The sequence below is a fragment of the Sitophilus oryzae genome, unplaced genomic scaffold (genome assembly GCF_002938485.1).
Source record: "Sitophilus oryzae breed Bouriz unplaced genomic scaffold, Soryzae_2.0 scaffold_1440_pilon_pilon, whole genome shotgun sequence".
Classification (NCBI taxonomy): Eukaryota; Metazoa; Arthropoda; class Insecta; order Coleoptera; family Curculionidae; genus Sitophilus; species Sitophilus oryzae.
Window position 1 is genome coordinate 4,718,028 of NW_022146105.1, and position 26,644 is coordinate 4,744,671.

At 33.6% G+C, this 26,644-nt stretch overlaps 1 protein-coding gene and 1 long non-coding RNA gene across 2 annotated transcripts in view; one reads left to right on the top strand and one right to left on the bottom strand.

Annotated features, from left to right (window-relative positions):
• Positions 1 to 26,644, top strand: part of LOC115876883 — a 152,815-nt gene that overhangs the window by 9,715 nt on the left and 116,456 nt on the right. The gene's annotated exons all lie outside the window — the stretch shown is intronic.
• LOC115876881 (fez family zinc finger protein 2-like) lies at positions 824 to 25,362 on the bottom strand. The gene is made up of 2 exons (XM_030892901.1): positions 25,307 to 25,362; positions 824 to 2,633 (listed from the first exon to the last, which is right to left on the bottom strand). Exon 2 carries the CDS (start codon positions 2,631 to 2,633, stop codon positions 1,500 to 1,502), a length of 1,134 nt encoding a protein of 377 aa, XP_030748761.1. The 5' UTR covers positions 25,307 to 25,362; the 3' UTR covers positions 824 to 1,499.

Below are 26,644 nucleotides of genomic sequence, written 5' to 3' on the forward strand. Positions count from 1 at the left end.
TTTTCGATTGTTATATTTTCCTGTATATAGTTAGTTGAGTAAGTTTAAAGTAGCTAAATATATTAAGAGTCCAAGGGGGAGTTTATATACAAGGGAAATTAAATGAGGCTCAACCATCATGATGAGAATTCATTAAATCACGATTTATTATAGGATACTTCAAAAAACGTCTGTAATTAAGGGTTGAAACAGTTTATTTTCTTATAAAATCAAAGTATTTTTGCTTTTAATTTTTAATCTTTGAAATATACAGGGGGAGACTTAAATAAGTGCAAATATTTTTAGGGGTAGTATATTTCGACCCGAGAAACACGATTCTGAGGGTTTTTTTTTCGCGAACAAAATTGAAAATTTGGAATTTGAAAAAAAAATGGATTTTTTTTTAGTTTTTAGTTAAAAAACATAATTTCTTGATAATATGGCAACATAGGTAGTAGATTAAAATTTCAAGAAACAAAAAAGATCTAGTGATTGTCAAAATTTTAGCAAAAAGCATTTTTTTTGTAAATTTTCAAAATAAAATAACTCGTTTATTTTTGACTTATTTGAAAAACGACAAAGGGAAAATTTGTTACTTTTATCGATATCTACCAGCACTGAAAATATTTGCACTTATTTAAGACTCACCCTGTATATATAAGATTTCCTATTTTTTTTTTCTAAAATTTCTTTCACAATTAGAAGAATTAGGACTATCCGGTATAGGAAATAATATACTATCTATTTATAGTAAATAACATTTATTGATGACTATTTTAATTACTAAAATTAGTTATTATTTTACAAGTTATACATAAAATCACGTTATGGAGAGATTGTTTTTTATTTTTCCATAAACTTTGTATGGGCCTCAAACTTCAGTGATAAATTTGAGAAAGTTTAGGGAAAATTAAAAAAGGATAAATAAATAAAAGGAGAATGAGTACACGATCTTAAATACCTCCGTTATCTATAGTATATTGCACATAAAAATTAGAGATCAAAATTATTATTTTACAAGATATTTCGAAGACTTACTTACACCACATTGTTTGAAATAAATATTATATAAAAATTATTATAACTGTGCTCGGCAGAAAATTTTTGATTTTCTTTATTATGTTTCGAAGGATTGTTTTTTTGTACAAGAAGCATAGGCGCCGGTTTTGAGGGGTGAAATTATTGAAAATTTGTTTCTTTCAGGAAAAATAATACTTAATATGAGACTATGTACATAAAGCGGCATTTATTTTAAACCAATAGTCGTGTCATAAATTATTTTTTGTTTGGGAAAAAGTCAGTGGAGCAGATCTGTAGTTCTTTGGGGGGCTTTTAAAAAATAGCATGATCATAGATAAATATAATTAGGCAGGTGATGATATCGAATTTTGATTTTAACTTTGATCTATTTTTAAATTTTTTCAGATATTTCCATATGAACCTGCTTAATACTTTTATTTTTGATCATACGTTAAAAAATAACAGCAAAATAAACTTAGAGGGAGTTTTTAATACAGGGGTCACAATAGTTTGGATGTATATACAGGGACTGACATTGACGGTCTGATAAACGGGCTTATGAAGTGGTGTATATCCCGTTCGGGGGGATAACCAGTTCCTGTTGATCCCGATTGAGATGTTGAGCTGTATTCGCTGTCCATCCCAGACGATGAACTCTCGTGTAGTTTCCTCATGTGCTTTTTCAAGTCAAAGTTTCTACAAAACCCTTTGCCACATACCCTGCAAGTAAAGGGCTTCTTGTCGTTGTGAGTGTGCATGTGGAAGGTCAAATTATATACTTGGTGAAACGCTTTGGAACATACAGTACATTTATACGCCTTTTCTCCGCTGTGAGTCAGTTTGTGATTCTTATAGTTCCCTTTTTGGTGGAAACCTTTCCCGCAAAACTCACAAACGAACGGCTTGTACCCTGCGTGAATCCTCGCGTGAGTATTTAGAGTAGAAGACCTGTTAAAGGCTTTTCCACACGTATGACACTTGTGAGGTTTTTCAGACGTGTGAATGATTTTGTGCCTGCAAAGTGTGGAAGCCTGTCTGAATCCTTTTCCGCAGATTTTACAGACGAAAGGTCTAGCGCCTGTGTGGACAGGCATGTGTCTGGTGAGGTTGTAGTGAGCGTTGAAGATCTTCCCGCACTCCCCACACTCGAAGCTTTTTTGTTTTGGTGGTGTGAGCAATGTATGAGAAGATGCCGAGGAATTTGAGTTATTCGATGCTGGTTTTGATGAGGATTTCAAAGAGTTTGTTTTGGTCGAAGGGTTGTATGGTACTTGAGGTGGTAGAGGAGGCGTGTTTCCGCTTGGTTCTTGTATGGGTGAGTTGTAAACAGACATGGACCCGAGCATCAGCTGACTAGGATGGTAGTAGACTAGAGGATAGTTTTGTAGGAGGTCTGGAGATCTGAGTACGTTGGGGACGTATTTTTTAAAGGCGGATTCGAATGCGGGAGAGTGAGGAAACGTCAGACTTTTATCCCTTTCCGCTTCTTTTTTCTTTTGTTTGCCGTCTGGCTCCATTATCTTCGCTATAGAAAAGTTGAGTGTCCTCGAAGGAGGTGAAGCAGCCGCTTGGCTCTCGCCGTACAATTTCGTTGACGTTTCTGATGAAGCCATATTTTTTCTTTGGTGGCACATCTGAAAATAAATTCCTTTATTTAGCTCATTTTATTTGATTGCTCCCTAAACGTAATTTTTTAATAAATCACTTTTTTTTTTTTCAAACGTCACAAAAGTATTAATTTTTGCGACGTGATTGACAATATAAAAAAGTCATTTTAATGCCTAGGCATAAAAGTAAAGCAGTTTTACGCCTAAGCATAAAAGTACGCAAATATATTATTAAACTGACATAAAGTGTCAAATTCAACGAGCAGTAACCATAGTTTCTCGATATATAATTACATACAAGGTATGACTTTTAAATCTTTTTATATTATTTGAAATTGTTTAAAAACTTATTTGTAGCGTTTGAAAAAAAATAGCATGTTCCATTCGGAGTAAAAATGACTTTTTGTTCCTCGGCCGTGTGTAACGTACGCCACGAAAAGTGTCATTTTTACTCCTAATAAAACAATGCACTATTATATCGAACAATAACATCATGTCAATATAAAACAGTTAGAAATAAATAAAGCATAATAAATATAAATACTTCATTTTGTTTATCTAGAAATAAAATTTACTTCATAGCGTTTCAATAAATAAAATACTGATTTGTTTATTTTGTATTGCCAATAAAATATTGCACAAATATTATCAAAAAACGGATTAAGTACATTTATCTTGTTTTTTAAACCATTAAAAAGATTTGATATATTTTTAAAAAATAGTGTATAGGTTTTTTAGAGTATCATTGAAATGTATGTTATGTATCTCATCTGACTTATAATGGATTGCTTTCTGATAATAGTTTAAACAAAATATATCTAGGATGCAGTTTGATATTTTAGTATAAGAGATTTTGGATACTTTCAGGTATACTTATCTCTACAAAGTACTCTAAAATGTTCTCGAAATAGAAAAAAAAAACAAGGCTTTATTGTACAAAAAGCCAAAACAGCTTCATCGACAAAGCAAAACAAAAAAAGCACAAAAATAAATATACAAATAATACAAAAAATGTCATACAATACAAATCAATTCAAAAAAAAAACTTTTACGTCATAAAATTACAAATAAAACATATATGGACATTGCAGAACACAGGCGTATCTAGAAAATTTTACAAAAGGAAAACTGTAAATGGATAAAATCATGTTATAATAACATAAAATCAAGAGTTATAAAATATTAAATACTAGACCTTTAACCAGTGTGTGAGATGATCAAAATATTAAAATTAAAATTCTAAATTGTTCATGATTAAACATCAACAAAAAAAGTCGTTTACCGCATATAGGGCTCTCTCCAGTAAGTATGATTTCAGAGCTTTGCGAAATGCGGGAAAGAATGAAAGTGACTTGATATTCGAAGGCAAATGATTGTACATTTTCTTGGCATTGTACAGTATTGAGCCCTTAACTAGTTCTGAGCTCGGGGTTGGCAGATAAATATCGTGCTCCGCATTCCTAAGTGGATAGTTGTGAGGAGGCCTTTCCGGAATAGAGAATTCATATATACTAATAAACTATATGGAACATCATATAGTTTATGAGTCATTATTTTTTATATCTTCTGATGGTAGAAATCGATGAGCGAAAGAAACATCTGAAAAAAAAAAGAATTGTACGAATAGAACAGGCTGCAAATTGGGTGTCGGACCAAGAAGAAAAACGTTTTAAACCGGCTAATATATGTATTAAAGCTCGTATGAGAGAAAAACAGTCTTTTCCAGTAGAACAGGAAGTGGTGGATTTGGAACAAAGGCCAGACAAGCGGAGACAAAAGTCAATTAGGACAGAGATCGGGGGGCGAACGATTGACGACAATCGCCCGGCCACCGGTCTTGTTAATCCGGTCTCCCGGAAACCGCCCCGCGTTGCGCCACCCCCAGGGAGCGGCGGAGGCAAACAGGGCGCGAGCAGTTTGTTTGCGCCGCGGATTGCGCCGCAGGCCTGCCGCCGCCGAACCGTGAACGATCAACTGCGCCCGAATTGATGCGAAGCGGCGCCCTCGGTCCCCCCAGAGACGGACCCGCCACCCGGTGCTACCGCCCTTCGTCGCCCGATCCGCCGCTCATTCCAGTGGCGTTCGTTTGTTTTTTCTTAAGAGTGATAAGGTGTTCTGGTGTTTCCCCATTTTCCCCACAGAATCTGCATTCGTCGTTGTTTCTCAGCTTCAATCTACTGAGGTGTTCGTTGAGGAGACAGTGTCCTGTTAGAAACCCCGTGATAATCCGAAGACTGTTCTTACTTAAATCAAGGAAAATCTTTGGTTCTGCGAAACTTTTTCGAGTGTCTTAGACCGTTGGAGGATTCCTATTCCAGGTTCCAGGTATGGCAGCATAGTTCCTCCGGTTCTAGCCTTACCAGTTCTTTCCCAAATAGGGAGTGTTGCTTGCTATCCAGAGATCACATCTGAAGACTTAGATGGCTTCTTAGACATTCTATCATATTTTAACTCTTACTTTTGTTGTCAGAAGAAGTTCATTAAGAAATTTAACAAGGATCTAGGTACATTGATTCTCCTGATCATATGTTCCATCCACTTCTCTTTAATAATTCATTAGGGGAGAGTTTCAGTATAACAATGCTCCTGATTGTATATTGTAGACACACATTTGAAGACATGAAGGATTCCTGTACACCTTCTGGCAGTGCAACTAGAGGTATTTTAAATCTATTTTCATTATATTTTTGCCGGAAAGATCATTAACTACTTTATTAGAGGAGGTTTTTGATGAAACGATGCTCCTGATGGCATTGTCCATCTACATCTGAAGACGTCTAACTAAAAAAAATATGTTTTCCTAGACTATACATCAAATAATCCCTAAATCCCTCAAGTGGCAATGTGCAGGACACCTGGCAAGAATGTCTGATAACAGATGGACCACAAAAATTACAGCATGGTACCCACAAGGAATTAAGAGACTTAGAAGGAGACCAAACCTGAGATGAGATCATGATATTAGGAAATTAGCAGGGATAACTTGGGTCCGCATAGCGAACAATAGACAACTATGGGCCCAACTACAAAGCGAGTAACTAAATATATGTCAGGGATACTATGCCATAATTGGAAATGGTTGAATACGCTAAAAATGATGATGATGACATCAAACAATTAGGTAATGTCAGAAGACCTCAGTCATTAACAATCATTATCTAATAAAGTAGAATGAGATGACTTTAAAGTGATTGTTTATAATAAAGGATAACTTTTTGGTGTAAAATATTTTTTATGTAGGTTCTATTTTCATTTCCGTTTCTTTTGTTAGAGTATTTTTCGAAACCGAACAATAATCATCAAAAAGCACGAATCGAGCAAAACGTTCACGCATTTATTTGTTCTCAAACCCATTCCGTGCTTTCCCCCATTCCTTGGCAAATTGCGTATGCATTCAGCCTCGCGGATTTTCCCAAACGAAAATAAAAGCATGAAAGTCAGTCGGCCTGACGTCTTGCTTGCCGTGATTTAAAAGCTCAATCGGACAAAAAGCCGTTTAGAACCGATGCGATGGGGCGTGGCCCCATTTCCAAAACCTCAACTTCAATCTCTCTGTCACAGATCCGAACGAAATGTACGAAAGGTGAAGATTATTCGACGGATCTGGTGCTCTTTGTCGTCGATTTCTGCATGATTTCCATTTAATTTGTTGTTTCGCAATGCTTGAAGAAATATTTCCTTCTAGGGATTCTAAATCTACATAAAATTTAGTAAGTATGATGATCGCCGACAATAGCTCAAAACAAAGGTCCTAAATAAATAATTTTCTCACAAAACCAAGATATTTAAGTATATATTCTGAATCTACATAAAATTTCCTACAATTGCTGAAATTTTCATGATTTTATTTCTATGATTACTATTTTTCTGACAGCCTTGAATATCAGTAAAAAATGCCCATTTTGGGTCATTTTTTCGAATCGTGAAAATAGTCGATTTTCGTCATGTCTCCGATTTTGTTAAAACTGCCGTTATTTACTAATTAAAAAGCGCAGAATAAGAAAATATAGGCCGTTATGGTCTTACGAGAACAGTAATGGATCTTGGGGACGTTTTAATCTTCATCGAAAATAGCTCAAAACAAGGGTCCAAAAAATTAATTTTCTTACAAAACCAAGATATCTAAGTCTATAAAGGTGTATATATTCTGAATCTACATAAAATTTCCTACAAATACTGAGATTTTCATAATTTTTTTGCTACGATTACTATTTTTCTGAGGTCTTTTTTTATTATATGTATTAAAAATGTCTTTTTGAAACCGATTTTGTTAAAACTGCTGTTATTTGCTAATAAAATAAGGAATTATAGACCATTCTAGTTTTACGAGAAGACTAGTGGATATAGGAGACGTTTTAAGTTTTAACCATCATCAAACATAGCTCAAAACAAGGGTCCATAAAATTAATTTTCTCACAAAACCAGGATATCTAAGCCTATAAAGGGGTATATATTCTGCATCTACATAAAATTTTCTACAAATGCTGAAATCTTTATAAATTTATTTGTTTGATTACCATATCTCTGAGCGCTTTGAACTTGGCCAAAAATGGGCAATTTTTTACCTTTTTTCCATACATACAGTCGTGAAAATTGGCGATTTTCGTCATATCACCGATTTTGTTAAAACTGCTGTTATTTACTAATTAAAAGGCGAAGAATAAGAAAATACAAACCAAATCAAAAATGGCTCAAAAACAAGTGCCTAAAAAATTATTTTTTCCATAAAACCAAGATATCTAAGCCTTTAAAGGTCTACATATTTCGAATTTACATCAAATTTTCTACAAATTTTGAAATTTGCATAATTTTATGACGATTTTTAGTATTGTTAAAACACCTTTGAAAACGTGAAAAGGAAAGGAATAATAAAAAATAAACGTGATAAATCACAGACTGTATTTTCGCCGCCTTGCAAGAAATGCTCCTGGCTAGTAAAAGCGTGAAAGATTGATTTTAAATCGCTATGACACTCGGCAAGTGACAATCGGTTTCCAGGTTCGGTCCTAATCGCCTTAACGACAAGGATCCGTTCATCCCCGTCCTTCTTGATCCGTTGTGTTCTGGTCGGTAATCGCCAATTGAGATGCCAGCAACTGCTGACACTTATAATTGGTTATCATCGCTTTGGCACAGACTGGAAATTATTATCCTTTATTAGGCACACACTGCCACGCACACAGAATCTAGCAGGCGGTGGGGAATTGGAATCGGCGAATGCCTATTAGCAAAACCTGATTGGTTTCTCTTCTTATTTCGCGTCCGGGATTCAATCCCGTCTCGATAGAAAATAAATAGGAATATATAGAAACAGAAATGAAATTATTTCTGGACTTGCCGAAAAGAAATAATATTCTATCAGTTTCCTTCTCTCAAAATCACAGTAGCTAAATCAAATTGAGTTGGTAAAAGAGCCGATTTTTTCAACCCTTGTTTTAGAATTTATTTTTGAAAAAATTGAAGTCAAAAAACTGTCTAAAGTTCTTAGAAAAATTCACTAAAAAAAATAAATTTTATTATATGTAGGAAATTTTATGTATATTTAAAATATATAATATATCGGTTCAAAGGCTCAGGTTTTAATAAAATCAGTGTAGACATGACGAAAATCGACATTTCATGACATATGTTTGGAAAAAGTCGAAAAATGTCCATTTTTTGCTATTTTTAATGGTGAATAGTAAAGATAGTCATAAAATTCTGAAAATATCATCCTTTGTGTATGAAGTCTTGAACGTCTTTGTTTTGTGAGAAAATCCATATTTTGAACAATTGTTATGAAGTTATTCTTGATGATGGTTAAAACGTCCCTAAGATCCTGAGTGGTCCCCTGTTTTCGTAAAGCCTATATTTTGGAAAAATAGCCTATTTTTGGCTATTTTTAACTCATTTTCAAGGGTCTTAGAAGGATAGTAGACATTATCCTAGAATTATTTAAATATCAGTATTTGTAGGAAATTTTATGTAGATACAAAATTATATTATACTATAATTTAGTCTCCTAAATTTATATGATTTTATTTCCTAATTTTTTAGTTTAATAAATAAACTTATGTACGATATTATGTAAAAAAACTTTAAAAATGCTAATTTTTCTAATGTGAACTGTGCTTAATAGATTAAAAATAGTCTATATGCAGCATTAGCTCCGCGTCTACATTTTTGTCCTGTGGTGGCGATGTCAGTACGACAGAAGTGTAAAAATGGCGTCTTGTTTATTCACTTCGTGAATTTCCAATAATTTACGTTTTTTTTCTATTAAAACATGATAGTGAAGTGTTTTTTTGTATGCATTTTGCAGAGGGACCTTTTCTGAATCTCTTAAGCTTGTAAGTACGTTTGTGTTATTTTTATTTAGATATTTTTATCTCGAGTAAAATATTTTGATCATATAATTTTTAAGAAGTTTTAAGATTCTTAGAAAAATAGTAAACATAGTGATAAAATTATGAAAATTATAGCATTTGTAGGAAATGTTATGTAGATTCTGAATATGTACACCTTTAAAGGCTTAGATACCTTGGTTTTGTGGAAAAATTAATTTTTTGAACCCTGCTTTTGAGCTATTCTTGATGATGGTTAATAACGTGTTCTACATCTTTTACTGGTTATCGTGAGACTACAATGGCCTATATTTTTTTATTTTACACCTTTTATTTAGTAAATCACAGCAGTTTTAACAAAATCGGTAAATTTCATGACGTATTTTCATATGTATGGAAAAAAGTTACATTTTCAAAGGCTTTAGAAAAATAGAAATCATAATTATAAAATTATGAAAATCTCAGCATTTGTAGGAAATTTTATGTAGATTCAGAATATACACACCTTTAAAGGCTTAGATGCATCGATTTTGCGAAAAAAAAATTTTTTTTGGACACTTGTTTTTTATTTGGGCTATTTTTGATTATTGTTAAAACGTCCCTTACATCGCTTACTGTTCTTGTAAGATTACAACGGTATATATTTCTGTTTTCTACGCCTTTTAATTAGTAAATAACAGCAGTTTAAACAAAATAGGTGAGATGACGAAAATCGCCAATTTTCATGACATGAAAAAAATCGAAAAATTGGCAATTTTTACTTTTTTGTGAAGCTCTTAGAAAAATAGCAGTGATGCAATGATTTTAGAAACTCGTTATTCTGAAGTTTTTTGCTGAAGTTCTTTGTTTCATGCTTTCTGGTTGACCTTTTTAAATAATAATAAAAATATTTGTTTAATAACTTTATTATTTTTTTTTATTATTCCCAGAATATTTAAACAGTAGGGGAGTAGGGGGACTCCCGAATAATATGATTAAGCGTATTTCCGCTGGGGATATCGAAGAAAGAAACATTTTAATATTTTATTACACTTAAATGTGCACCGAAACGAAACAAATATAAAATTTCGAACGATTTCCTAAGTGTTATTAAGGGATCGGATTAAAAAGTGCGTCGTGGGGCCCACGAATATCATCCAGCCATCCAGCGTACGCATTGCGTCTCCTCTCTATCCCAATGCAAGTCGATTCTGGATAGTTAAAAGGTAAAATGCCGGGCAAATATTTGTTGTGGATAATTACGGCAGCGCCTAAGAGATGGAAAATTTCATTGACGTGCGTTGCGAGGGGCGCCACAGCGTATATTCGCCGCATAGGGTTGGATCCGTTTACAATGTACCCGGAGGCGATATTGCTAGTTGTATCAGTCGCCTGTTATGTTGGAGTATCTGTGTACATAGCTAATTTCAGGCAAATATCGCTATATATCTCCAGGTTGATTTTCAGTTTCCATTACTTTAGCATTATTTTTGTACGATTACGTAATTTTATATTATTTATTTTTTTATAATCTTTTAATATGTGATTTTTAACATGTTCCTAAAAGATACATAGTCAGTGTCTTAGAAAGATAGTAGATATACCGGGTCTGACAATAGTTCTTATACTAACTACTTATAACTAATATTAAAAATAATATACAGGGTCCATTTAAAAAATCGAAGAAAAAATATTTTATATTTTCCAAAGTTTGGCGTAGAATTTGGAACACCCTGTATCATTTAAGATTACGCGATATTTATAGCAAAGTCAGTATAGACTATCTAAAGTAAATACCTAAAAATGGTTTTGATTTCAAGACAGTTCTTGTATTAATCGTTTTTTAAGAAATACTGCAAAATATATATTTTTTATTTATTTATTAATAATATCTCTGAAACTATTTAGAAATATTCACCCATATCTTAGGATTATGTAAAGTAATATGAAAGGAAGCCAAAAATGCAGTTATGTACAGGGTGTTAAAAAAAAACATCTCGATCTTACACTTTTTTGAGTCACCCTGTAGAAGTTCATGAAATAAATCCTAGTACAGGGTGGGTCAAATTCGACGCTTTTAAATTGAAACGACCTTTTCTATGGGAGATAGACGAAAACTAATATCGGTGTCTGGAGCTCAATTTTCATCAAAAACATGATGGTGAAAACCGCACATCAATATCTGTTACCGTTTCGGAGATACGGGTTGTTTTTCAAAAATGTGCATTTTTAACAAATCGCTGTAACTTTTTTGCTATGGAAAATTTTGTATTTCTATGAAAACATTTCCAAAGCACCTTTTTACCTAGAATTTAATGGTTTAAGTATAATTTTTTTAAATTAATAATTTAAGAGTTATCAACAGAAAAATTGATTTTTTATTTGGGACACCCTCTATATTTTTAATTAACTGAAAAGAATTTAAAATTACCTTTCCAAAAATATAGCACACTTGATATTTTGTTATAATCCCCTTCGAAATACAGAATTTTTAAAAGTTCGCCACTTTTAACTAGTAGGCTTTGGACCCCTTATTGATGATATACCCTTAATGGAACTCGAAAACATACTTTTCGAGCAAGACGACGCAATGCCTCTGAACGCTGAAGTTATCAGCAAATTTTTGCAGCAAATTTCAAGAATAATTGAATTGAACCAAACCAAACCAAACTAACCAAGATCCCAGCCGTTGGCTGTCGAGGCCGCCTGACTTAGTGCCCATGGATCTAATCCTATGGATATATTTGCGGAAAAATAAAGATTCCTTATTCTTCTGTATAATCTAGACAAGAATTAGAAATACTTAGCAGTTATGAGAGGGTATCTTTCACCCCTACTGAGTTAATGAATTCCGCGAGAAATGTTCAAAAACTGCCCCGTCTGTCCATAACGGAAGACGGTCGATATGTCGAACATCTGTAGTAAAATCTCATGTCTTGGTTTGCTATTTATTGTTATTAGATATAGTTTAAATGTGTTGATGTTGGTTAAATATATTTTATATTGTTATAAAATTCTGCATCTCTCATAGCAAATATTATTTTCGCTTTAATTGATGCTCACAGCTAGAATTTTTTTGCATTACAGCCGGTGCTCTATATCTCGAAGAGGAATCGAGCAAAATACCAAGTATGCTATATTTTTGGAAAGGTAATTTTGAATTCTTTTCAATAAATTAAAAATATACAGGGTGTCCCATATAAAAAATCAAATTTTCTGTTGATAATTCTTAAATTATTAATTTTAAAAAAATTATACTTAAACCATGAAATTCTACGTAAAAAAGTGCTTTGGAAATGTTTTCATAAAAATACAAAATTTTCCACAGCAAAAAAAGTTACAGCGATTTGTTAAAAATGCATATTTTTTGAAAAACACCCCGTAACTCCGAAACGGTAACAGATATCGATATGCGGTTTTCACCATCATGTTTTTGACAAAAATTGAGCTCCAGACACCGATATTAGTTTTCGTCTATCTCCTATAGAAAAGGGTGTTTCCATTTAAAAGCGTCGAATTTGACCCACCCTGTACATACCTTAGGGTGGCATACACTTAAACAAAATTCCCTAGTTTTTTATTCTAGGAGCTAGATTCCGACGCACTATTGTCGAACCCTGTAGTTATAAATTTTTAAAAATGTTTTAACATCTGTTGTATATACAGTCTAATGTAGATGGTTTAAAAAAATTGACAATGGTTAAAAATTTGGTTTCAAAACGTGGTTTCAAAACTCTTAGAAAAATAGCAGACATAGCCGTAAATTTTTATCCAAATTTAGAATATTTTCTTTTTCATTCTGTAAGGTCGATTTTTTCAACCCCAAAATTCTCTAAAATGATTACGTCACCGACCGTTGATCGTGTCCTCCATGACAAAAATAAAATCATTGTTCCCTTTTCTGATTTAGTAGCCTTCTTTGTTCGGCTAGTGACCATTGGTCACTCTGACAAATTCCCTTTAAATCGGGCGAACACTGTATTCTTTCATTTCCTGCGAGAAATAATTAAATTCACCCCCGATATGCAAATGAGACGTGAAATGGGCCCCGCTAGAACGCAAGAAGTTCATAATTATTGTTCATCAGCAGTGATTCCTATCTCTGATGGGTCCTGCGCATTTTGTTATCTATTCTGAAATGGTCGGCTGGCCTGACAGTGATATATTTCCGTCTTCATCGCGTGATTGGGGACCGCTGGTCAAATTGGCGTTCAGGTGAACACCGGATTTCACCCACTAACTTTATAAGTCTATTTTACATAGCGTAAAAAAGATAGACAGGTAAAAAAGCAACATCTATGCGATTTCCCTTTTAGTTCAAACATTTATTTGAGCCACTTCTATTTTAAGTAGGATTACTTATTTCTATAGTTAACATCTTAGATTATATTCAAATCAGTGATTCAACATGTCGAAAATTGTCGACATTTTCAAAGGCTTTTGAAAGATAGTATTCATAGTCACAAAACTATGGCAATTCCAGCATTTGTAGTAAATTTTATGTAGATTAAGAATATATACACCTTAAAAGGCTTAGTTATCTTGGTTTTGTGAGAAAATTAATTTTTGGACCCTTCTTTTTTAGCTATTTTTCATAAAGATTAAAACCAACTTTTATTACTGTTCTCGTTTAATTAGTAAATAACAACAGTTTTAACAAAGTCGGTGATATAACCAAAATTGCTAATTTTCAAGACTGTATGTATGAAAAAAAGTCGAAAAATTGCCCATTTTTGACTATTTTTTGCCCGTTTTCGTGGCTCTAAGAAAGATAGTAAACTCATTCATTAAATTTTGAAAATTACAGGGTTTGTAGGAAATTTTATGCACTTTTAGAGAATATATAAATACTAGGGCTTGTATCCTTCCGTTTCATTAGAAATTTGACTTTGTGAACCCTTGTTTGTAAACGAGTTTTGATGATGGCGAAGCTTTGCTTACATCATCTCCCATAAACGCAAGGCCACAATGGCCTATATTTTCGTAATCTACCCCTTCTAGTTAGTAAATAACAGTAGTTATGTCAAAATCGGTGACATGACCAAAGTGGTCAATTTTTATGACTATGACATTTTTTAAATTGGCTATTTTTTGCCCGTTTTCGAGGCTCTTAGAAAGATAGTAAACCCGGTCATAAAATTTTGAAAATCACAGGGATTGTAGGAAATTTTATGTACTTTCAGAGAATATATAAATATTACGGCTTACATTCTTTGCTTTTATTAGAAATTGGATTTTTTGAACCCTTGTATATAACCGATTTTTGACGAAGGTTAAAACTTTGCCTACATCAACTACCGTAAATGTAAGGCCACAATGGCCTGTATTTTCATGTTCTACGCCGATTAATTAGTAAATAACAATAATTTTGTCAAAATCGGTGACATGACCAAAATTGCCAATTTTCGTATGTTATAGAAAAAACTTTCTCAAAGAAGTTTTTCAGAATATATGATCATAAAAACAAAAAGGGATTTTCTTTTGTAATGTTTATAGTTTATCTTTATTGTAGAATTAGGTTTGGCGCTAATACTTTCATATTTATGAGGAATTATAAAACATTGCCATTTTTTTGAGCGAATTTTTCAAAAAATAAAAAAAAAATTTTGGGGTAATTATTTTTTTAAAAGTTTTCCCCTATTAAACGGTGCTGTTTTTTGACTTGTTTTTAGCGGTGCCAAATTATCACAGACCCTAAAGACAGACGTATACAGGCTGCAAGCCGAACAAAGGCTGCAGTGCAATGCTGCGGGGGTCTGCGCCTCGCGGGGGCCCCGTCACATCCGGCACGTGTGCCCCAATACTTATTATACAGTTTAACCGTCTTTTGACATCGCACCGGAAAAACTAACCCCGAAACGCCCACCCTTAAATTATGCGTGTGTGACCCTGCTCGGGTCAACTCGTAAATGATCGCCTAATGACGTAACTGCTCTTGCGATGGCTAGTTAATTTTTAAAAAAATATCGAGGAGATTTTAGTTTATTATATTTTGGAGGTAGTGAGGTTTTGCACATATTTTGCTCCCTTACAACAATTTTAAGCAGATGGGCGATTTCTGTTTACCTATTTATTTCTTTTCAACATCAAGAACTTTAGTTAGTTGTGGTATGTGTGGAATAAGACGTGTTGAAAGATAAAACTGTATCTATTATTTTTTTGTTAAATGTCAAAATCTTCCGAATTGTAGACTTTTTGACAGCAACATTGCTTTAAACTGAGGCATCCTTAATTAAACACCATTACAGTGAAAAATTAGATGTAGGAAAAACAATAAATACTCCTACTACATATTTTAGCAATTTTTATTGTACAAAACTAACCAGATACCTTCATATTGCCTTCTTTTTGGATAAAAACCTTTCAGCCCTTCATTCGACAAAATTGTACTGTAAAATCCTTCATATTTTCAACTGAAATCCTTCAACTGAACCTATATGTATGACATTTATGAGCCTTTTTTGTTGAAAATTTCTCTATTTCATTTTAATTTATATTTTTATTTTATATCTTGGTGGTTCTAAGTGTACCCAACATCAGGACGCTCTAAAACTAAGCTAAATCCTTTACTTTTTACTGTTTATTATTTTTTTATTAGGGCAGACTGTTTTCGACCGTGAATGCAATGAGTCCTAACAAAGCTTTTTTTTTTTATAAAAATAATATGTGCGCGTATTGAATTAGCAGCATGCACCCTATTATTTTCTCTGACGTCTTCAATGAGCTTTTCGCAGATGCAGGAAACGGTAAGACGATCCTTGGCTCGCGCCGTTTCTTGGGCGCGTGGTATGCGTCTCTCGGCCACAAAAGACCTACCGGAAGAAATACCGGTCCGGAAGAAAGAGGGGCCCACATGGCCCCCTTTCTCGACACCAGACGCCCGTTTTATATCGTCCAAATCAAAAACTCCTACTACGATGCCAGTGATAGTAATTATACGCGTGCTATGCCGGCACAGTTGTGTGTGATTGTTATGTCACACCTGCCTGGTTTCGGTTTTTAGTAGTGATTTTTATAACAACTTTAACAAGACAATTGTATATTTAAATTAGAATATATTAACCCGATAATTTAGAGACTTCTCACATATCTTATCGAAGGAAATGGCCACACTAAACGTAATTTTGTCAAGTATTCTGCTCAACAGCTTATTTCCTTTGGACCACAGATTTTAAGTACATGAATGATTCAGGAGGAACATAATTTTTGGTAGTCTAATTCAAGGGGTTATGTTATTTTTCAAATAACTATTTGATATATGAGTTTTTTTATATTATAATAAAGGATTTCAAATTTTAAATATTCAATATTCTTTGGACAATAATAAAGTTTTATAAAAATAGGTAAACTTATTTGCCTATATTATTCACTGACATATTTTTTAACTCTTTATCTATTAATTATAATCTTTATATACATATTTTGTTCTAAATATAGACTTACCATACATACACTTCTTCAACACTCCTTCATATATCACTTACTAACCTATTTTTTACAATTTTTTTTATCAAAACTTCTTATCGTTTATATCATCAACTATCTGATTACTATTGTCACTGTTTTGACCATATTATGACCGTATAATATATATTATTATTATTCTGATTTCTATTTTGAATTTTTCTCAATTAGACTAATATGGCTTAAAATATTATTTATTTTTTAATACAATCATATCAATTTTTAACTCAGGAAAAAATACAGAAAATGATTTGGCTATCGATGTAGAAGAAAATGATGATTTAAGAACAGAAAATTACTAAATAAATATTAATTTTGAGTATACAGGGTGACTTAACAAACAATATTATTTATTTTTGGCTCTGGTATATGGAAAAATCTGCCTCAAAACGACATGAGCGCTGTATGGAGTGAAAGTGGTGGAAAAGAATCGTGCAATTGCTCGCGAGAACCGCACAAAAAAGCCGTTAGGGTGGATTCAGAGCAATCGTAATTACGACATATGTTAGAAAATTCAAGAAAACCACAGGGGAGTGGTCCTGCGGCTGCTTTCATACGATTCGGCGTTCACAATGAATAATTATACGGAGGGAATTGACGGTGATGGTGCCAACTCGGAAATCATCGAGATTGCCAACGGCGGTTTTCAAACGCCATGGGCGTATCGTCGGGAACGGTTTTAGTCCTCCGAATGTTTAAAATCGCCAAAAATCCAACTCTGATTCTAGTAGTTTTATTTTGAAAGCCTTATACACCCTCTACCCTATGCGGAAATTAGTCCGAAGCAGGCTAAGGTTGTATTTCCTCGTCTAACTTTGTCTCGTCTCGGCTTATCTTCGCTTGTCTTGGCCTCGAAACTGCTCGTGAAATTGCGGTGAAGGGCGTGGTGGATTTTTTTGGCGACTTTCGGTTGTCTCCTGTTGTCTCGTTCAATTTCGTTTTGTCTCGAGCTTCTTCCACGGCGTGTCGGTTTCTATACCCGAGACAAAAGACTTTTTTTTCATAAATCTCAGTGAAATAAGTAAACCTAGACCTGTCTAAAATATCTGTTGTTACGATATTTCGTTAATTTCATCTCGTTTTATGTTGATATATATTCAACAAGATTAATATTTCACTCAATCTGCAGGAATATAATAACAATATTTTTATTATTTAATTTTATTATAATGAATTAGTATATAAAATTGTATATGTTATGATTGTTTACGGCCTTAATTGATTAATATAACAGTAGAATTGCTTGATGAGCAATACTAGTAACATCATCAAAATATATCGAGCTGATTGGGAAAATTATTGATGTTGAATAATAGATGTCAATAAAAGTATGATCCACGGACATTTTTTTTAAAGCAATGTTTTCTTATTGTTTTTAAGAGAACTGTAAACGATACTTTTGTTAGTATTCAGCATGGTTTGATGTAAATCCATTCAAAAATAAAAAATAATTAGACGATTTGTAAATAGTTAACACTTGGACTGTGGATTATAAGCCGATAAAAGGCGGACCGCCAGAAAAGTTAGTCACTGTTGCAGTGTTTTATTGTATTTAATAATATTAGATAATGATTAAATTAAAACTAATAAAATAAATGATTCTGCCTCTATTTATGCAAACAATATTTAAGTTGCATAAATATAAGGTAAATGACATGATGTCATAAAATATATCTACAGAGAAAAATAAACTGAACAGTAGTTATATAATGTCAATAATATCTTAGGTAATAAATTATCTACATGATCCCCTAACCATAATGATCCATAACCTAAAAAAGACTCCCTAAATTCCGATTATAAGTACACGGATTATAGAAATTCTGTTTATCTAGACGGTCAAAAAAAATCAGGACCAATAACTGTCTTTTGATATCATAAATTATACTTATAATTTTAAGATATATTTCCTATAATTTGAGAAAATCGTAACGTAATAAAAAAGGCAATAAAATAATTTAACCGTTTTATGAACGGATTTTAGGCGATTTTGATGATTGATGAGAGAGATTTTGTTAGAGATAACCGAATGAATTATCCTTCTTAGTCACTAACTAATAAAAATTTGATTCAAAATAATTAGGATTTGGCGTAATTACCAAAGTTTTCGGACAAATTAAAAAGCTTTTGCCTCCGTCACTGGCAGAAGAGGAGTTTCCGACATCGACACTCGAAAAACTTTGTCAACTAGCACGATTGCAGCCGCCATGTCAACTCCACAGCTCCCGTTACCGGTCTTGCATTGTGTTGGGCTTTTCACAATCCAAAGATGTGAAATTAAAAAGAATAACCCTAAAATCCGGCAGCGTACAGCTTTGTTAACTTTTCAGTTATTAATAAGAAATTCATTTTCGTTTTTGCATTTATTTTAATAATTATATTTTCACATATTTATCAAATTCAACAGTCTTGATGTCCGTTTGACCTCATAATATTCAAATAACAAAATGATTAGCGACATAAAACGAAGCCTTGTTGTCGAGGTGCAGAAAAATAAAGGGTCGAAAAAATACGGGAGCTACGAATACTTGCCGACACATATTTTTTGAGCCGGTAAAATTATACAGAGGGCACGGAGAGGCTCTTAACTAAAAACAAAAGCTTAGTTAGGGCCACATGTTCTTTGATATAAATCCAGGCCCGACAGCATAAAGAGTATTTGAACCGGGCCTGCCAGAATAATATCAATCAATATTTACATTTTTCCTGCTTGTAAATGGCACTTAAGATTTGCTTTGTTTTGCCCCAAGTGCTCAGCTTGTTTCAACAGTTATGTTTAACGAGTACAATAACAAATGTTTACAATACGCGTAGAATATATATATTATTTACTATATTATTTTAATTGGTTTCTTAAGACACTTACTGGTTTCGCATATTCAATAATAATATGACTTTTCAAGTGTGTTGATGAGGACTCCAAATTAATGCTAAAATTGCTGTAAATCATTACTGTCTTATTCAAAAGCGAATATCTTCAATAAAATTAAAGCTATTGGGATGAATAAAAAAACAAACTATCGAGAAAAGACCTACCTAGATGATAAAATGATTTTTAAATTCCTTGCTTTGTTAACATATTTCACAGGGTGTTTCAAACTTTCACCAAAATATCAACATTTTGTTTTCCCTCGTATAATTGACAGATGGAAACTTTCGTTTTTAATTTAGAAAGAGATACTAAAAAATCAAATAATTTAGCTACAAATTGCTTAAAAAATAATCAAAATCGGCCAACTAGAACAAAATATATTGAAATTTAAAATAGATCAAAATTTTAAGGTGCCCGTGGAGTAAGTCCTAAAAGTTATAATTCTAGTATGCCCTTTAAGAATAAATTATAAAGGTCGTAATTAAAAGTATTAAAGGGTACACTTTTCTAAAAAAGAATGCTATGAGACTCCCCCTTTTTCAGTTAATATGGCAGTCAATTTTATAGGTATAATAAAAATACTAATTTCGAGAAAGGCTAGTTACACTTCCCGTGTTCCTCCTAGTGTTAAATTGGCGTGAGGGTCCAATTATGAAAAACGTCCGTATATTGCCACAACTTAATATAGCCGTGGCAATTAAATGACACGCTTGGCAAGGTACCCTCGCCATGCAAATACAAGGGCGTAAGGCCAAGACCACATAACAAACAAGTAGGTATATATCTGGAAATTGATGTGGATGTCGTAACGGCGTTTTACGTTCTGCCCGCCCATCCACTTAATTTTATTGCCTCCAATTCAGGTGTATATGTAACAAAGTTCGTACCAAGGTGTATAAATCAACCCCCCTTTTACCCTCGTATCCCCTAGAGTTGCGTGATTAGTGCTATATTGACATCGGGCGACGCTGATACTTTTGCCTAATTTGTAAGTTAATTTCGCCTTATGTAAATTTAACTAGGCAAGATATGAAGCTTGGCGTGTAATGTGCGTATTTATGTTGAGAAATTGGTAGAGTTTCATCATTCAAATATGTACCTACTACATGATAGCTACAGATGTTATAACATGACATTTTAGACACTAAAAGCATCTGGAAAAAATGATTGTTCCATTGAGGTTTTTTAAATAAGCTATTTCAGCATCTTTACTTTTTACATTGTAGTTTGGTTCAACTTTCGTTTAGCTGAAATCAGTTATGTAAAAAATATTTGTTTATTTAGTATTTGGAAGCCTTTTCGAATAGTATGTTAAAACATTTTTTTCTGCAGAAATGCTTCCTTTTTGAGTTTTTCAACTGTAAAGTAGCTGAAATCAGGACTACTATAGTTTAGCTGGAATCAGTTGTGTAAGAAATATTTGGTTTATTTAGTATTTGGAAGCCTTTTCGAATAGTACGTCTAATTTTTCTGCGGAGATGCATCATTTTCGGTTTTTCAACTTTAGAATTATTGCTGAAATCAGGACTACTATAGTTTAGCTGAAATCAGTTGTGTAAGAACTATTTGTTTATTTAGTATTTGGAAGCCTTTTCGAATAGTTCGTTTAATTTTTTTGCTGGAACTCATCATTTTCAGTTTTTCAACTTTAGAATTGCCGAAATCAGGAGTGCTTTAGTTTAGCTGAAAACAGATAATGTAAGAAATATTTGTTGTTTTAGTATTTGGTTTGGTTTGGACGGCAAGGCTAAACCTATGCAAAGTCCAGAGACTAGCATGTGTTTGCATCACAGGAGCCACCAGAACCTGTCCAACAGCAGCAATGGAGGTCATTCTAGATCTAACACCACTGCACATTGTCATTGGTAGATATGCCAATGCGACAATGATTAGAATGGTCACTAACGGAATTAGTACTGGGAGAATTGTCAGATCAGGGGCTTGGAACACCTTCAAAAAGGAAATACCACTCCTGCAACTCCCAGTGGTTGTTCACAGTATAGGCAACTTTGACAAACATGTCAATGTAGTATTGAGCAATAAGAAGGATTGGAAGAGCGAAACGCTTGCCCAGCAGTTAAAAGACCATACCATAACTTGGTATACTGATGCTTCCAAAACCAATACGGGAACAGGGATCGGAGTGTTTGGGCCGAGAGCTAATTACTCCGAACCAATGGGCACTTACCCTAGTATCCTACAGGCAGAAATCTACGCTATCGAGAGATGCGTACAACTTATCTTAGATAGGAACTATCGGAAACAAGAAATAGCCATCTTATCGATAGTCAAGCAGCGTTAAAGGCGATCAACTCAGTATCAATCAATTCGAAATTGGTCAAAGAATGCATAGAGAAGCTGAATAAATTAGGCAAAGAAAACAAAGTCCTCCTACACTGGGTGCCTGCTCACCAAGGGATAGAAGGCAATGAAAAAGCAAATAATCTAGCTAGGAAAGCAGCGAACACTCCACTAACTGAACCAGAACCGTTCTGCTTTCCAAGTGGTAACCAACTCAAGGCGGAACTCAAGAACTTGGAAGATTCCATCCGCAACCTGGAATGGAAATTTTCCAATGGTCTAAGACACTCGAAGAAGTTTCTGAGGGCTTATGATGAAGAAAAATCACAGATCTTCCTGGGTCTGAGTAAGAACAATCTTCGGATTGTCACGGGGTTTTTAACAGGACACTGTCTCCTCAACGAACACCTCAGTAGATTGAAACTAAGAAGAAACGGCGAATGCAGATTCTGTGGGGAAGATGGGGAAACACCAGTACACCTCATCACTGAGTGCGCCGAGACGACAACCATTCGTGCCATGAATTTTGGTACGACTGATATTGGAGATGGAGAACTACCCTCTATAAAACCGTCCCAGATACTGGCTTTTGTCAAAGCCCTGGGACTGTATGATGAGTTATGATTCAAGAAAGGGGGACACAATGGATCTGTAAGGTCGAAGTGATTAACCCCCCTCCCACTCATTCTAAATTCTAAAAAAATTCTAGTATTTGGAAGGCCTTTCCAAATAGAAAGTCATGAATTTTTTTGCGGAAATGCATAATTTTCAGTTTTTCGACTTTAAAATAGCTGAAACCAGTTAACATGAAAACGCGTTTCTGTTTTTCATTCTATAAATTTTTCTAAACCTCGACATACAAAAAACTTCTTGTAAGTGTACCGTTTTCATTTATTGATAAAGTATTGTAAAATATAGGTAACTTATATTATGCAGGGTAAGTGTTAAATAAGTACAAATATTTTTAGTGATATGATATTTCGACCCCAGAAACTCGTCTACGAGGTTTGTTGCGTCTATGTCGGAAAAAATTATTTTTTTTGGAAAATTTGGAATTTTTTGAAAAAAAATTGGATTTTTTTATTTTTAGTTAAAAAACGTAATATCTTCATAATATGGCAACACAGATAGTAGATTCAATTTACAAGAAAGAAAACTCCAGTGGTAGTCAAAATATAAGCGAAAAATAGATATTTTTTTAATTTTCAAAGTAAAATACCTCGGTTATTTTGGACTTATTTGAAAAACGGTAAGGAGAAAATATGTTTCTTTTATCAAGATCTGTACCAGCCCTGAAAATATTTGCACTTATTTAAGACTCACCCTGTATATATTATAGCGCAAAAAAAATAAGATTTGAAAAGCACTCGGCAATTGGAATTCGTAAACAGGCGCCTTTTAACTTACAGCTTGTTTTGATTGCTTTGGTTTGGTTTGGTTTGTTGGTTCGTTTTTGTTTATTTTCGTTTTTTTCTCGATAACGGTATTTATGTCTAAATTACAGTAGCTACCATGTTAAGTTCATACCTACTCAACATGTTTTCATGTAACTGATATCAGTTATTCTAAAGTCGAAAAAAAAAGAGATATATGTGGAGGCTTCTATATACTGGATGTTCTTTTATAAATGATTTCAGCTAAAAAAAAGTTCACCCTGTAGTTTAAACGTACAGCAAGTACCTACTTCAAATAATACAACCAACAATCAGTGTCAGCGAATAATACCTTTACATGATTTTGGTCCAGACTTTCAAGCATTAATTTTGGAAAAATAATAAAAGTCTCTGAACTTCTGGATGTGACATGGATGTAAAGCTAAAAATTGATGGATTACATATTAGTTTTTAGTTTTCAACAAGTTTTTTTCGGTACGAACGCTCCAACAATAACTCATATTATCCATTACAGATGTAAACCGTTGACAGGTCGTCAGATTATTGCGCACGGGAAATGATTAACGCCAGTTGGAAACAAAACAGGTTAGATAAAATTAATTAAAGTCGCATTGTTGTCCAGTTTTCTATTAAACAAGATTATGTATATGATTTAAACGCTTGCCACACGCGAATATTCCCGTTTTGATTAATTCCAGTGTGAAAAGGCTCAAAATTTACGACCAGTATTTCGGCTATAATTTGCCGTGAATCATGTGCACAGATTTTTGCCGGATATTTTTCCAGATAAGGCCTTAGTTTCACGTGCGAAATAAATTATCGTAAAATTTGATTTATCTTTTTTCCATGCATTCGGTTTAATGGATTTAGGGATTACGATTTTAAAAATGGTTATTTTATTATATTATACAGGGTGGTAACTTCGGCAGTATATTCTGCAGATAAAAATCAGTAAAAAAGTTAGTATAATTGTATTTCTTAAAATGCTTCGTTTCTGTGATACAGAGTGTAGAAGTTTTATTTTTATTTCGGTTTTTTCCAAATAATTTCTGAGCTGACGGTGATATTTGAATGAAAATTGGTGTCTGGGTCATGTTTTTTGGCATGAGAAATTGGATTTTTACGTCTACTGAAATTATTTGGAAAAAAAACGAAATAAAAATGAAGCTTCTACACCCTGTATCTCCGCATTGAACCATTTTAGGACATAAATTTATATACAAACTTTTTTACTTATTTTTATCTGCAGAACATGCGGCAAAATAAAACACTAAATCACCACAATACACCAAAACAGAAAATTAGCAGATTATTAAAACAGTTTTAATCATCTGCGAATGACTAAAACAAGCGATGACGCTAACCATCAGCAGATGACGTCAAACATGTTAGCGTCATCAACAGATGACGCTAACGTGGTTAGCGAAACGCGCGTCCAGTGTAAAAGTAAAAGTGTGTATTGTGGTGATTTAGTGTTTTATTTTGCTGTTGTAACACCAAAGGTTCCAACCCCCAACTGTAATAAATGCAGAATATGCTGCCGAAGTTTCCCGAATACAATTCGGACCACCCTGTAGGTCATTTTTTTGTATATCATATTTTTCTAAATAATTTATATTTTTGTGTGAGCTAACAGAAGTATCTTTATTACATTTTTAATAAATTATGATTCTAATAAGTGAGGTATTACAATATTGCTTATTATATAAGTGATATAAAATTAAAAAAAAAACGCATATAACTAGGTTTATCTAAAGAGATAAATAGAAACATTCAGACAGTAAAAAGCACTCAAATTTTGATTGATTATTTATTAACAACATTGTAGCTTTAATACAATGTTGTTAATTATCGTAGGTTTAAATTATTTATGCTGCATGGTAATTTTTAAAATCTAGTAATTTTCTATTTTCTACAAAATTCTGTACGTGATAAGTAGATGTACTTACAGTTTATCATTACTACCAGCTGTAGCTGCACTTGAATTTTGAAAAATATAATGCATGAAGTTGGGTTTTTACTTAATTTGCTGCTATTATCAGATTGGGTTTACATACCTTGAATTTACTTAAGAAACCCAGCACAATTTTATTCAAACGCTTTCCAAAGGCCATTCTTGTACTGCAGAATTTTATAAAAATAAACTAAGTAATAATAAAAAATAATTTAATTTATTTTTAATACTGATGTTGATGTTAAGCACCCTTATTTTTATACAATGTTTCTTACTTATAGACAAAAGATGTAACAGTACTGGGTAAATTGAAAATATAAAAATATACAATTTATATTAGTCATATAGCTCGTGTCCTAAGATAAACAATAATCACCAGCTATATGTACACAAGAAATATACAGGGTACTCACCAAAATAAGCTCAAAATCCTAGAAACGAACCGATGTCATTTGACGCCACTGTAACGCACTCTAGCAATCTTCAGGAAAAGTTCATATCCACACATTCCAGTCTTTTTCTCAACACCCAAGCATTTCTTCCTCAAACAAACACACCACACCGGTGTCGAAGAAATTTTTGAAAAAATTCCGAACTGGAAGACTTGAGCCGTGCTTGCTGGTCAAAAGGGCAATCGCGAAAATCAGGCAGTTGTTGACAGTACCATAACCTTTGCCCCCTCTCGCATTGCAAAAGCGCAGCACCAAGAAGAGACACTGGTGTAAAGAAGGGCCATTTGCATAAATTTGGTATAGAGCATCCTCGTCCATTCCGGCAGCCAATGGCACGAGGGACGCGGGATCGCGGCCAATGGCAGCCGGCCAGAGGGACCTTGGGATTCGGGTGGGCGGAGCCTCGGGGAGGATCCCGTGGAGTCCCGGGGGATGGCAGATGTGCAGAGGCGCGCTGGCTGCCTTACTGGGGGCCATTTAGGGAGCTGGGTCACCTGCCCCGGTCGGCTTTTTGCTGCTCGAAACAGATCTGCTGCTGGCTCGAATCATCCAGGAAAAATGTCGCTGTTTCCAGAAAAAATGTGCAGATCGACGGGTCTGGGACCACCGGGAATATATGTTTTTGAATATAAAATTAACTGGGATTCGTGTACTTATATATAAACTTTGCCATGGCCGACTAGTTAACAAACAGCATCCAAATTTTGATTTGGGAAGGACAATCTGATCATTAGAGCTAAATTTAATAAACACTCATTTATTACTACTGCCATTGTTTCGAAAAAGATATACAGGGTGAGTCTTAAATAAGTCCAAATATTTTTAGGGGTAGTATATTTCGACACCAGAAACACATCTGCAAAAAAATCAAAATTTGGAATTTTTTGAAAAGAAAATTGAAAATCTTTTTAATGTTTAGTTAAAAAACATGATATGACAACATATGTAGTAGATTAAATTTACAAAAAAAAAATTCAAATAAAATATCTGGGTTATTTTGAACTTAATTGAAAAAAAGTAAAGAGAAAATATATTTCTTTTATCGAGATTTACCAGCCCTAACAATAGTTGCACTTATTTAAGATTCACCCTGACAGTAACATTAAGGACAAGGATCCAAAGTCCTTCCAAAAAAATCAGGGGTAGCTTGACATTCCTTGCTCCTCATGTGAATAGATTTACAGATTTTGGTCAAATATCAAGCGGTCTAGAAGATCTGGAAGAATTTCATCACACAAAAATGATTGCAGATTACTCAAACGTTCATGTGCTTGATCTGAGCATCATATCGATCGAATT

Excerpts from the sequence above, each read along its gene's own strand:
- LOC115876881 (XM_030892901.1), bottom strand. The coding sequence starts at position 2,633 with ATGTGCCACCAAAGAAAAAATATGGCTTCATCAGAAACGTCAACGAAA.